Source organism: Mchenga conophoros, linkage group LG17 (assembly GCF_057382185.1).
Source record: "Mchenga conophoros isolate Kocher_MC1m ecotype Shallow Benthic linkage group LG17, M_conophoros_male_GT1.1, whole genome shotgun sequence".
NCBI lineage: Eukaryota > Metazoa > Chordata > Actinopteri > Cichliformes > Cichlidae > Mchenga > Mchenga conophoros.
In genome coordinates this window covers 33,315,736-33,330,167 of record NC_140542.1, presented here as the reverse complement: position 1 = coordinate 33,330,167, position 14,432 = coordinate 33,315,736, and the positions used below count along the sequence as shown (strand labels likewise).

General features: G+C 39.8%; 1 protein-coding gene across 14 annotated transcripts in view; it reads left to right on the top strand.

Moving 5' to 3' along the window:
- nrcama (neuronal cell adhesion molecule a) overlaps positions 1–14,432 on the top strand; it is a 64,256-nt gene that overhangs the window by 34,012 nt on the left and 15,812 nt on the right. For 6 of the 14 annotated variants that reach the window (XM_085250965.1, XM_085250972.1, XM_085250971.1 and 3 more), the window contains exons 3-17: positions 8,610–8,795; positions 9,259–9,276; positions 9,553–9,658; positions 9,801–9,994; positions 10,126–10,248; positions 10,434–10,604; positions 11,378–11,434; positions 12,202–12,313; positions 12,445–12,629; positions 12,885–13,016; positions 13,150–13,293; positions 13,417–13,528; positions 13,621–13,787; positions 13,896–14,043; positions 14,124–14,248. In XM_085250965.1, coding sequence (XP_085107091.1) covers positions 8,702–8,795; positions 9,259–9,276; positions 9,553–9,658; positions 9,801–9,994; positions 10,126–10,248; positions 10,434–10,604; positions 11,378–11,434; positions 12,202–12,313; positions 12,445–12,629; positions 12,885–13,016; positions 13,150–13,293; positions 13,417–13,528; positions 13,621–13,787; positions 13,896–14,043; positions 14,124–14,248 — 1,888 coding nt within the window. In that variant the 5' untranslated portion in view covers positions 8,610–8,701. The remainder of the gene's footprint in view (positions 1–8,609; positions 8,796–9,258; positions 9,277–9,552; positions 9,659–9,800; positions 9,995–10,125; positions 10,249–10,433; positions 10,605–11,377; positions 11,435–12,201; positions 12,314–12,444; positions 12,630–12,884; positions 13,017–13,149; positions 13,294–13,416; positions 13,529–13,620; positions 13,788–13,895; positions 14,044–14,123; positions 14,249–14,432) is intronic. The other 8 variants (XM_085250973.1, XM_085250975.1, XM_085250966.1 and 5 more) reach the window with 4 other exon arrangements.

Here is a 14,432-nt window from a genome sequence, read left to right as displayed (position 1 = left end):
CCATCCCTTATAAATTGCGTCATTTCTTGGACCAAGCAAAATTGATTATAAATCCATTTCCAAATTAATATTGAGTATCAAAACCAGGTCTACTTGTACCGACGTGTATTAGTTTCTGTCATCACAACAATACTGGGTGGCACTGTGGCTACATCTTTTATTTCTGGAGGTGTGACCTTGTCCCCTGCCATTTCAGCATTATCCCTTTAGTAAACAACAGGAAGCACAATGGACATGGCGTGGCGCATGCTGACCATCAGCACTTCACAAAGCCTCAGAGAAAAGCAGGCGCTGGGGCATTCTGCGGATGGTGCTAGAATAACTGATCCTAAAAGGGAAGACCCACACTGTGTGTATGTGTGTCCGCATGCAAAAGAGCATTAGATAGTTTGCTTTGATTAGTTATCTGCGTGTGATCCGGTTTGGGGGCTATTGAGGACAATGGGCCTGCCAGGTCTGTATTTTGACTGTAAAGAAGTGGTGTTAGTGTAATGAAAGCTCCCTCTACATCAACTTCCAAATAGCAGATAGACTCATAGATAGTCAGCAGTTAAATGATGAGGCTTTGATGGTGAAATCAGGGTAAACAAAGCTGGGTAAATCCTGCTGAAATGCTCTTTGGCAACAGACAAACTGCTCACTGCTTAAAAGTATAAAAATTATATATATGTATGTATATGTATACTTACTTATACTCCCTATCTTCCAAGTATACGACTGTGTGCATCTTAAAAATAGTGCATGTTACGCAAGGTGAGGTGAGGAAATCACTGATGTGGCCTACTCAAGATAGTCTTGGTTGGTAACCTTCAGCGGTGTCAACAGCATTTCACCCCTTAACCTGTACGCCTCACCTGAAGATGAGGAATAGTACCTCTTCACTTGCACATCTGCCATTTTGGTTTTAAGATGATCTCATGAAGAAAACAGGAGAGTTTCTTGGGAACTGTTTCCTTCCTTTTGTGATCTAATAACTTTGAGTGGGTAGGTTGGGGTGGTATTTATTAGCTTTGACTTTATGGATGTCCATTTGGCCATTTCTTTTAGCTTCCTTCTTCCAGTGCTTTGGAATAGGCAGTCAAGATGTGGTTCAGAGTGCATGGGCCTGCACTGCTTGCAGAATGGATAAGGCCCTAGGTTGGCAAGAGGTCAACCACAGCACAAAGGATTGAGGTCAAATTGGCCATGCCAGTGGTTCATCCCTGTGCAACTACTGCCCCTGGACGGAAACTGCTCCCTCTCAGATTCTCCGCACCACAACAAGCCTCCTGATTTCTTTCCTATAAAAAATTTACATGCACACACACATCAATAATATCTCATAGTAGGGGTGCAACGATACACAAAATTCACGGTTTGGTTCAGTTCGATACTTTGGTGTCACGGTTCGATATTTTTTCGATACAAAACAATGTTCATGCTTTTTTAATTTGTCATTTATTAAAATTATAAATATATTTTTTAACTCAAACGTACAGTTTTTAAATTTAATGTTGCTGAAACAACAAAGGGATAAAATAATAAATCTATCTGATTGAGAAATCACTCATCTTTGGAAAAGAGAGTTTATTACAGAGTAATGGCTCTTTCCAAAATAAAAGCTATACTATACGCTTCTTCTGGGCTATATTCTCAGCAGCATATTAAACATATCAGGTCCCCATAAGGAGAATCATGTGCTAACGGCTGTCTAAATGACTCGGGTAAAGTTTGTATCATTTGTAGCATGCGTGCTTGTTGTTTTTGTCTGCTTCCACTTGTCTTCGCACTAGGATGCTGTCGGTGTAAATGTGCACTCATATTCATTGTGTTCCCACTAGTGCTGTCAGCGTTAATCTGAAATGACGTTAACGCCACAACACAGCAAATCTCCACTGCGCTCAGTGGATCTGCACTCGACAGTGCAGCCTAGGTGGAGTAGTCGAACGCAGATCCACTGAGCTCTCAACACAGACAGCATCGTCAGAAGAAAAGTTGATAAAGTAAATTTAAAATTTTGTATTGTTCGATACATATGCTTACCAAACCGAAAGCACTGTATCGAACAGTTCAAAATCGATACGAGTATCGTTGCACCCCTATCTCATAGGTATTTCATCAAATCCGTACCAGTTTGAATTTTTGTGCTTTTCTTCATTAAAACCTGCAATTGCATTGCATAGCTTCCCATTTGTGATGGGATGGGATTATGACCGGGACCGAGTACCGAGTACTGCTTCACCTTACAGTCCAAGCAAAGAGAACTACAGTGAAGCATAGATAAGTAAAGTAAATAATTCTAGGTTCTGTAAAAAGATATGAGAGCGTGCATGAATAGCACCTCATCTATCAAAGCTGATTAGTAAGGCAGTGCTACCAGTTATTTTTCTTCCACTCACAGTCGAGGCCTTGCCCCAAAGAACAGGCAGTTCATTGTCATAGATCGGCTAGAGAGAGAGAGAAATAGAGAACATGAGTCGAGCAGTCAGCCAATAAGATTATGAAAGTGACAGATACAGCACTAGGAGTAGGTTGGTGTTTTTAACACGAGCCCTTTACTCAGAAGACTTAATAGGTAAGTGTCTCTTTCATGGTGTATCATTACATCTCTGGCTTATTTCCAATACCGTAACTTTCCTCTGGCGTTAGTGTAGAATAGTCTGTAGGATTTATCTATCTGAAGGAGCTGATGGAGACCAAAGCTGAGCTACAAGGATAATGATCATTGATCTTTTTCTTTAAGATGGTATCATTTACCTCAGGGACAGAAGAGCCTCTATTGTTTGTCACTGTTTGGTCTAAAAATTTGGGTTCACAGGCTGTTTATGTTTTAGTAGCTAAAAGGTTACAAAAAAAGGTTGTTAAAGTCTAACAGTATCACTGGATTATGTTTCCTATATTATAAATTAAAAAGATACTATTCCCTGATAGACTGACACCAGCACTTGCTTTTCATCAATGAATGCAGCATCAGTTGTGAAGCTACTGCAAACCACTGAGGTAAAGTTCTATCCTAAGGCACTGGTAGCACAAAAGCAGTTGTTTGGTATCAGCCTGCACTGTTTTTGTATTTAGTTACAGGAAGCTGTCTCTGTCTTCCTTTTTCTTTTCTGGAACTTGGAGTAATATATTTCAGCTGCTGGTATTATTTCAGTATCATTTTTTATACGTTCATTGATGTTTCTAAAGGATTTCACTCATATAATTATTGTACATCTGGGTACCCACATTGAAATGACAGTATAAACTCTGCTTTCACTGACTGGAAGAAACGCAGAAATCAAAGAAAATGTATCTGATGTCCATTCTGATTACATGGTGAACTGCGGCTTTTACTCTACAAACTGAACGTATGTTATTGTGATGTCAGCTATGTAAAAAGAGTGAACTATCTGAGTGCTGAGCTACAGTACAGATGAGAGAGCATCCAGTCTAGTCCAGTCTAGCTGAAAGCAGTCTGACTCAGTCTATTGTTCACAAATATCTCTGTCACTATGATTTGATGCGACTACAGATGATTGTGTTTTCTGTCCCTCCCTCTAATTCTCTTCCCGCTTCCCTTTTCTGCCTCGCTCATCTCTCTAGTCGGGCTGTCATCTCTCAGTGTCTCTCAGTGTGACTGAGGGCTGCGTAGTGACCAACTTAGCAAGTTGCTTCAGGGTTTACGAACTAAGAAGACTGTTGGGTTTCTGTCAGCTGCCCTCACATCATGAAATGTTGACTCTGGCTATGATGACTTCTTTTGTCGAGGGTAATTTGAGTGAAAGTAACCAGGAGTTCAGTATCAATCAGCAAGTCCTCCAACTGTATGTTGCAAGTATTCATATAGGTCATTTGTTGCTACTTCCGTTGGGGTAGAGGAGTGACACCAAACCCTCAACCTGGAGACTGAACTTTCATTTGAGATCATTTGTAGGTTATACTTTCTCCCATTTTTACTTGTTTTATTAGATTTACATATAATAATTGCTTAGTTAAACACTTATTTACCTTCGGATACCATTCCATCCATCCATCCATCCATCCATCCAGTCTCTTCCACTTATCCTTGTCTGTCGCAGAGATAACACATGGAGACAAACAACCATTCGCACTCACATTCACACCTATGGGGAATTTAGAATTACCATTACTATTATAAATTATAATTACAACACCAATGCATATTTACTCTTACATCACTACACCCGGAGGATCTTCTTCTTCTCCTTTATGAGTTGCCACAGTGGTTCCATCACACTTCTTCTGTCACACTAAACCTCTGCATGTCCTTCTTCACCACATTCATAAATCATTTCTGTGGTCTTCCTCTTTTCCTTCTGCCCAGCAGCTCCATATGCAACATCCTTTGTCATTTGTCCTAACAGTTAAAATAACAATCCACATAAAATACTTATAGTGTGGTTTTTCAGTGGGAGAATGTCACTAATCAGTACAAATGGGTAAACTTGAAGGAGTGAACTTGATATCATATAATATACCTCATAAGTTAGCTTGGCCACTATTTGATTCTCCCAAGTCCAGAATCATCTTTTTTTTGTTTTTTGTTCTCTGAATCAGGTGTGTTCTCACTACTGGTAACATTCCCTTTAGTTTTGGTTAGAGGCACCACATGACACGCCCTGGTTCGCTCTCAATTCTATGCTAAATATGCTAAATAATACGCTAACTCTCAAAGCTGGGTAGTTTACCAAAGCACAGAGATAAGAAGCTGTGTGCTCATAGTGAGAGCACTTTCAGTCCTCTTGACTCTGGCAAGAAGGCAAGCAAAAAGTTGTCAAAATCAAACTATTTTCAGGTTGCTAACGGTCAGTGTTTTGTGTACATGGATACAAGGATCTGTGTTTTGTTTTATGATATACACGGAACACTCTTTTCATTCACTCTGAAGAAAAAAAGGAGTACCTTTTGCTTGAAATGCTTCAAATATCGAGTATTCTACAGTAAAACTAAACCGATGAGATAGTGAAACTATATCTTGCTCGTGGGCTTGGTTTAAGAAAGAATTGGAGAACACAGTGACGATCAGGCTGAAAGAAAAGAGGAAAGGATAGAGTGACCAAGAAGGAAAAGGCAGAGCCTTAGGGTGACTTTTTTGACCTGTGGACTTCGACCTTTGAGTCAGTAAGAAGAGAAAAAAAGAAGGATGAGAGATGACTTGCCTACTAGCCAGTCATCCCACTCATCCTCCATTGAGTCCTCTTTGTTTTCATCATCTTTGGCTTTTTTGTTTGGAGCCTCTGAAAAAATGAGCAACGAGAAACTATTTTTTTCCCATCTAGTTTCAGGAAGAATGTCCAGCTCTCTACATGTATGTGTGTAATTACACTTTTATAAGCATCTTTGTGTGGATGAGTCTCCTGCCAGAGAAATATCTTCCGCCACACTGCACAGTACAGCCTCGTGGCTTTAATTATGACAAATTCAATCAACAGGAGTCATAAACACATTCGGTGTTGACTGTGCAACAAATAGGTTTGAAGGACTTTTTGTCCTTGTCATGCAAAGATTGAGAGTTCAGTTTTGTTGTACATGATCACGCAAGTTAAAGTTTCTGTATTTACAATGTCTAAGCACTGTGCCAGTTAGACCCAAGTGAGTTCTAGCAGTAGAAATATGCAGATGCTGACATTTGTACATGCAGCTAATTTTACGCATCTGTGTGTTTGTGTCTATGCTTCACTATGTCATCTGTGTTGTCTACCTTTTTTTTTTTTTACCCTGCAGGCAATCTTCACTCTGGAGATGTGACTTAGGTCAGATATAAAAGCTGATTTTTCTACACATGTAAAAATCAGTTGTAAAGCTTGTAACACTCATTTATTAACTAGCATGCTCTTTTGTCATCTTATATATGTAGAAGAGTTAAAGTGTAATAATCTTAGAGCCAACGCAAACTGGGCTTTCCCATGAAAAAGTACTGTTTTAAATATTCTAATCAAATGCACAAACTGATTAACTGATGTTTCATTAGTTTTTTAGTTTTATAGTTAATATCAAGTGAGAAAACATTTTAATAAACTGAGAATTTATTTGAAGGCAGTTGATATTTAATTATACACTACATGTATACTGCAGAGCTTCGTTTGCTGATTTAGCTGCGTTGTGTTGTTAGCTTAATTAAGCTAAAGGTACTTTTGTTAAATACTTTTTTACCAATTTAGCAAGCAACTGAATCTTGTTTCCTCACATTTCTCAAATGGTTACATGGTTTAAGGGTCATTGTTTAAGGCTATTTTTTTTCTATACTAAAGAATTCTCTTTCAATTCTTCAGCATAGAAAACAGTAGCCTAGCGTAATCCGTAGCCTAGCTTAATGACAAATCTAAAGAGCGTGCTATTGAATGCCTAGTGAATTAAATCTGCTATGCTTAAAATGTTTCTTAAAATTTGTCTCCCCATATTAAAGGAGAGGAATAGGATGGTAAAATGGATGATTTAGCGTATTTCAGTCTTCACTCATGCTATAGGTATCTTAATTTCAAACCCACGTTGAACATTCTCTTCATTCTTGGTGATTGATTGATTGATTGATAATACTTTATTCATCTCGAGGGAAATTGGGTTAAGGCTGCCAGCCGTTCCAGCGCCATCCTTTCTCTTTTTTAATCATTACCTTTTAGACCAAACTACTTCTTAAAAGCTTCAATCACTTTTGAATGAACTCAGGCTCAATGTGTCTCTGTGGGAAAATGCTCCAAGGTCCAGCACAGCTCAGCATGGCTAGTGACACTGTGTGGGAGGCCATTACTGTTATAGCTGCATGGACTATGATCGTAATTAATCTGAAGATAGCCCATTACATTTGCATGATCATATTGCCTCTCTCCACAATGAGTTTCAAAGGTTTTGTTGTGTGCTTCTTTCTCCCTGGTGTCTCTCCTCTCGACTAATTTGTGAGAGGAATATCCAATAGGACGTGTCAGCGTAATTAGCTGTGTCCTGAGGTTGTATTAGCTCACACTCTCTGCCCTGTCACAATAGTGCACAACACTTGTGTCAGAGTCATTACCATACTTTTTCATATCATCAGACATGCTTCCTGTCCCGCAGAGTAGAGATAGCCTGAAGCAATGAGCCTGAAAATTTCACCTTCAAATGCCTCTGAGGACCTTAACCCCCTTCTGTCAAAATAATATACTGATGTGTTTGTGCGCACTGCTCATAGAATAGTGTGTATACAGAGATGCATGTGCTGGTTAAGAATAATCAACATGTCAGGATGCACGAGACATGGATCCCTTATTACATATAACTCATGTGTTCTTCTCATTTTAATCTGGTTAAGAATTAGCCATATAAGTGACTCTGGAATTCCATATACTTGTCTTTGTGATCACAACTGTTTTATCACATGAAACCTTTTGGGGGAAATCATATGATCCCAATGGTGATATTTGTTTGCCAGGAGTCAAAACATTATTGTGTGGGGTATAAGAAGGTTTTAAAAGTTCTGCAAAGCTTTCTCACGCCATGACTACAAACCTGTTAAATCCGGAACTCAATTAAATAGAACCTTTATGCTCCAGCTCCATATAGCCATATCTATTCTGGACTACCTCGCAATTCCCCACATGGAACTCAAAGTAAAGCACGAAGGAATTTTCCATGAAAGAAAAACAGGATCATGATTTCAGTTCATGCACACTGCATAGGACATGAAGGGGAAAAATGTTTGTTTTTGCATAATGTCCTGTTCCCCATGGCCCAGTTTAGAGCAGCCCATTAATTTCAACACAATTCTGTGTGTTTGTGACGGCTCATCAATCTGCATCTATTTGTTTAGAACTACGCAACAGTAGCCGAGGCTCATGTTTCATGTGTAACTTGATATATATGACACACTGGCAACGATGGTGCTTCTAATGTGATATGTATTTGCATGCATGTGCCAATCTGTGTGAGGCTATATCTGCAGCAGAGCTGCGATCGTTCCAGCCCAGTGCACTCACATGCCATATGTTTACAGGCACGCACGTGGTAGGAGGGACATCTCAGCAGTGCGCATGCTATGTTTGAGTGGCTATTTTGTCTGGAGGTCAATAAGATGTGACTGCAGCTAGCGCCAAATAAGTCAACACAAACTGCCCAAGCATATTAGTCTGTGTCTGCTTTTTGGAATATAACACCCAGATGATTAATTCTGACAGCACCTACACTCGGAAGCTCATTGTGCCGGGCCAGTCTGTCTCGCTGGCATTTTCATCAGAAGAGAAAGTAAACGAAATGAAGAAGGACAGATGCATGCACACTGCTAAAGTTGTTTAAGTTGCAAGGATGGGAATCCGGTTTGTTTGGACTTCTCCTGCCAGTGTCTTTACATTGAACGAATGATAGCCTATGCATGACTATGAGTCACTTGCCAAGCATGACTCTAGATACCCAACTTTGGAAATAACCTCACAGAAAAACTAAAGTAAACTTTCCATTGTAGTACAGAGTAAATATTCAGCTCTATTTACCTGTAGTTCATTTGAATGGATGGACTCACATTATTTAACCATATTTGTATACATCTGAGGATAGTGCGTGTGCACTTGTTTTTTGATTCTGAAATCTTTTTTTGCCATTAAAATTTCTGAGACAAATCTCAGTAAGTTTTTCTTAGTATTTTTTATTCCTCTGTGTAGTGCAGATTCAGACTTCTTCACGCTGTCTACAACCTTCACCTCTGTTGGACCTAGGGGAAAAGGTTTGCACCGTGCCACTGACACACCTGAGCATGGACAGGAATAGGAAGTGGGTGCCAGGCTTCGGAGCTGTGCTGCTGACACTCCTAAGTCACATGACTTCAGCACTTGAAGTGCCTCTTGATCGTAAGCGTTGCCCTTTACATGCTCTGTGATTGTAAGACTTGATGTTACGCTTGCATAATTCTTTTCAAACTAATGGAATTTCAGTGAAATACTTTCATATTGTGGGATAAAGTGAAGATATTTTACCTCATGAAAATGTAGCAATAATCTATTTCTATTCTATCTATTCTATTTCAACTTTGCATGTTTCAGCATGGTGTTTTGCAATGAGATTTTAAGGATTTCTGTTTATCTTGATATCACACAATCTGTTTGAACCGTTGAACGTCTTCATCTACTTTTCTAGCATTTATTGCACCTGGCTTTCTAAACATCCTCCCCTCAAAAAGTGTGCAGGCTCAGTCAAATGCTTAAAAGTACCTGAATCTATTTCACCTGAACCTGTTGTTTAGTCCTTGCAAAAACTAACACCTTTCCTCAATATTCTATTACTGTGGTGTGGCATGTCATGGTGGACAAAAAGCTAAAGTACTGGAAGGATGTAAGTTTCCCCAAACACTGGTGTGGTTTCTGGTGTGGAGTTTTTTAATATTTTGGCGAATGATGTGCATGCACTTATTTCAACACTGTAAAAAGTGGTGCTTTGTAGATGTGATGGTAAGCTGCATGGAGTGTTTCATCTATAAATGTCTTGATTGTCGCTGCTTGTTGCATGCTGCTTGTACATCCTCTGTTTGAACACATTCAGCATTATTCAGCACATTCGGGTTTTGTTGTGCTGTGTATCTAAACTACGCTTCTTTTGGGGTTTCTTCAGTGCCACAGCCCCCTACTATAATATTACAGTCCCCAAAGGATTACATCTTTGATCCACGCGAGAACATTGTCATCCACTGTGAAGCCAAGGGGAAGCCTCATCCCAGGTGAGAGAGTCCCTGCAATGCCTAATGAATGATTTAGTGTCAAATTAGTAATTCAAATTTGCCTGACACATGAATAAATGTGCCATAACATCTTCTTCTGCTCCATGTGTTTCCTTCATGGCTCTATACTTCTTGGTTCTAGCTTCTCCTGGACAAGAAATGGGACTCACTTTGATGTGGAGAAAGACTCCAAAGTTTTAATGAAGCCCGGTTCAGGAACTCTGGTCATTGATATCAGCAGCGAAAGGGCTGAAGCTTATGAGGGAACTTACCAATGCATAGCTAACAATGAGCATGGCACTGCCGTATCTGACAGCATTGTCATCAGGCAGTCCAGTAAGTCTTCTCTTTGTATTTAAATGCATAAGCTCTAAAAGCTTGGGCTTTAAAAGTGACGACTAGTTGAGTACAAATAAATATTATCCACTCTGCATTAACCTCTTGGTGTTGATGTTTGTGACTCACAGGGTCCCCCTTATGGTCAAAGGAGAGAAATGAGGCCATCATGGTGCAGAAGGGGGTCTCCCTTGTGCTGCAATGTCGACCCCCTGCTGGGCTGCCCCCTCCTGTCATCTTCTGGATGGATAATAGTGAGTCGTGTGTACATATTTGCAGACATATAAGGTGCAATGACTAAAGAATTTCACCTTCACCAACAAAAGATTGGGTCAATCCTTTCTGACTCATCTCATTTCTGAATGTAGTTGATAAAACAATCTTGTGAGCTAATGGAAGCTTTTTGCATTGTTAAGTTGCTTGTCTCTCACCCTCCCAGACTTTCAGAAGCTACCACTGGATAAACGAGTGTCCCAGGCCCTGAATGGAGACTTGTACTTTTCCAATGTTCTCCCAGAAGACACCAGGAGTGACTACATTTGTTACGCTCGCTTTCCTCATACACAAACCATCCAGCAGAAACAGCCGATTTCAGTCACTGTCCTGGACAGTAAGTCAAAACTGGTTTAAATAAGCAATGGATTTCTCCTTAAAGAAGCCAAAAACTCAATTACTTAAATTAAAAAAGTACCTTTTTCTGAATTTCTGATAATATTTTCTACTGAGCCAAGCTTAAGTCAGCTCAGCATAGATTTCCTTATATGGTCATCTCACATGAAAAGGCAAAGTTTACAAGCACTTTCTGTTTGTGGAAGCCAGATTAGGGGCATCCAATCAGAAAAACGTAGGCTTTTTAATAGGAAGGAACTAAAACGACTTGTTTCAAATAGAAGAGGAACTGAAGGGTTTTTAAAACCATGCAAAGCATCTCAAATGGAATCCTAAACTATGAAGCTGTGCAGCTAGAAATAACTATGGAGCTAAAAAGGTCTGGTCTAAGCTTGCACAAGTCATTTCCAGCATTTCACATTTGAAAACTTTCAGTTTTTATTGTAAACTGAATATTAGTATTTTCTCCTTTGTCAGACACCCTTTTACTTTACAACTTCCTTACTTCACTCTTGCAAAACTGTTGTAGATAAATGTTAGTTTAAGTTTGTCTCCCCTGAGCTCTGTAAGGGCTTTGATTTTATAATGTCCTTATCTCAGTCTCACTAATAATAATTGTGTAATTATTTTTATTTTATTTTATTTATTTGTTGTTGTTGTTGTTTTTTTCAATTATGGCTTTGGGTGACACACATACTTTGCTTTACAATGTAAACTAGGAAATGCATTGCATTTCCTAGTTTTGCATGCTTATGATTCTCTGTTATATTACAGTGGAAACAATGAATGAGACTCTGGCTGCTTTATACAATATCACTGATTTCTATAGTGGTGAGTGCTGGTTTATACCCATTCAGCCCCCTTCAGTGTGAACCCGGCCCTGTTTTTACTGCCCTGCATAACCATATTTGACTTACACACTCACTCACCTTTAACTTGGCCTCAATCCCCTCCTCTGTAAGTAACACTTGCCCTTCCTCAGGTTTCTCCTACTTCATTCAAATTAAACGTTAATCAGTACAAACAAGATACAAAGTGTGATACGAGGTAAAATGCAACTCTATCAATTAATTGTTACTGACAGTTTGTGGCCTTTAAGTAATTATCTATAGTCACAAATGAAAGAACATTATTATGTTAACATTATTTTTTATGTAACATTGTTCATCTCCACCTTGTGAAACTTGATATGGATAATTTGCCATTTTCTGACCTTTCCTGCAAATTCTGGTCCTTTGGTATTTGAACCCTGTATCAAAACATGCTGGCACTGTTCTCTTGACCAAGGCTGGAGTCAGTCCAGCTGTGCATTTATATGCATGGGTTGTTTACTTAAACAAATGCTCAGGTCTTTCAAAGACATCCCCTTTGCTCTGGTATTGTCTTTATGCTGTAAATAAAGACTTTCTTTTACATTCTACTGAACCATCTCTCCTATCCACAATTAGTTTTTCATCAACACTACATTTTCCTCTTCCTTTGCCCTTTGAAAATGTAAATCATCCCTGAGGTTTCTGCTCTGTTTTATAAGAAGAGCAGTGTTAAAGTATAATGTTTTGGTCTGTTGCTGATATGGTCTTGTGCTCTGACCTGTTCAGGCAGCCCAGAGGGCGAGCGTCGTCCTGGTTTTATGCTGCCTCTCGGCACCACCAGCACCAAGATGGTTCTGAGAGGGCAGACTCTGGAGCTAGAATGCATCGCTGAGGGCTTGTAAGTTGGCATATGCAGTAACTACTCTAAGGGTTTATGTTTACTCAAATTAGTGCCGCAGTGTCTGAAAGAGAAGAAAAACTAACTGACTGGAAGAGTTGTTTGCTGTAATCTCTTTTCTTCTGTGATAGGCCGACTCCAGATATCTCGTGGCAGAAAGAAGGAGGAGAGCTACCAAGCAACAGAGTGTCCTACCAGAACTTCAAGAAAACACTGAAGATTTCTGATGTGAATGAAAATGATGCTGGCAACTTCCGCTGCGTAGCCACAAATAACTTGGGCACTGTACACCATACCATCAAGGTCACTGTCAAAGGTAGGCAGATCAGCTCAGTCATGTTACTGATGCCCTTAAATTTGTTTTACAGTATTACCATATTTTATTCTGAACCCCAATTTTTATTCATAAATGCATTCTAATGCAAGCAGATAAATACACATTTGAATCTTCCATTTATAGAAACAACCAGTGTCTTCTCTCCTATATTACGTTGAAAGCTAAAGAAAGATTTATAGTGATAGCTTGTCAAGAATTTCACTGAGCATTTTCAGTCTTGTTCATTATCCCCAGCGGCTCCTTTCTGGGTCAGCATTCCCAGGAACCTGATCCTCGCCCCTAATGAAACTGGCGTGTTGACTTGTCGAGTCAATGGAGAACCCAAACCAAGGATAGACTGGTTTGTCAATGGAATTCCCATAGAGAGTAAGAAAAATTAGATCACTTCTAATTTAAAGCAGACAAAATAGTAAACTTGATTAGCTGGGGACTGAATTCTCAGTTCCAGCTCATTTTCAATTAAAGATGATGATGTAGAGATCATCTTGCCCTGTGCTAGACACTCCTGAGGACCCCAGCCGCAAGGTGGAAGACGACACTGTGATTCTCAGCAACGTGCAGTCAGGGTCCAGCTCTGTCTACCAGTGTAATGCTTCCAATGAATTCGGCTACCTCCTGGCGAATGCTTTTGTCAGTGTTCTTGGTGAGTTAAAACATATTTATTTCATATTAGAACTGCCCCATACAAATCTTTAGTTAGAAACGATTTGGAAAATGGCCATATTAATGAGTTTTACCAAGCATCTTCTCTTTTTTTCCTTTAAAGCTGAACCACCAAGGGTCCTCACTCCACCTAACCAAGTGTACCAGGTCATCACCAACAGCCCTGCATTACTACACTGTGCTTCCTTTGGCTCGCCTATTCCAACCATCACATGGTAACTGTCAGCTCATTTGAAATATTATTAGATTTCAAAGCTAAGATGCACTGTACTGTACTTGAGCTGCCTTGGTTGCCATTTCTATGCAGGTTCAAAGACAGTCAGATCAGCATTAAGAATACTGACCCATATGTAATCCATGAGAATGGTACTCTGGAAATAAATGTAGCCCAGCCGCTAAATAGCGGAAAGTACACCTGCATTGCCACAAACAACCTTGGGATCAAGGAGAACCATGTCTTTTTGGAGGTTAAAGGTCAGTATAGTCTAATCAGAACTCAGACAGTGACATTGGTGGTTCAATTCTTCTTTGTCAGTGGGTATTAGGTTATCAGCGGTGACATAATGGTTATCCATTTTGCAGAGCCCACTCGTATCCTGAAGCAGCCAGAGTACAAGGTGGTGCAGAGAGGAATGAGCGCTGTCTTTGAGTGTAAAGTCAAGCATGACCCTTCCCTAATCCCCACCATGACCTGGCTCAAAGACAGAGGAGAGTTGCCTGATGATGAGAGGTACGCCCAACCATTGAGACTGCACTTATTCTGTTGACTCTGTAGAAATACCTGATGTTATTTCTCGTTAATACTTTCAGGTTCGAGGTGGACACTGATAGTCTGACCATCAGAGACGTGACTGATGATGATAAGGGGACTTATACTTGCATCATGAACACCACCCTCGATCAGGACTCAGCCAGTGCCATGCTGACTGTTGTCGGTACGTTCTCACCTTAATTTATTAACGTAGTTATCATTTAGCTCTAACACAGATCCAGAGGCTTTTTTGCTTTCCTGCTTCTATTGTTTGATTTCCCCCCCCCCCCCAATTATAACCCCTTTTGGTTCCTTAATTGCAAGGCAAGGCAAGGCAAATTTATTTGTATAGCACAATTCAACAACAA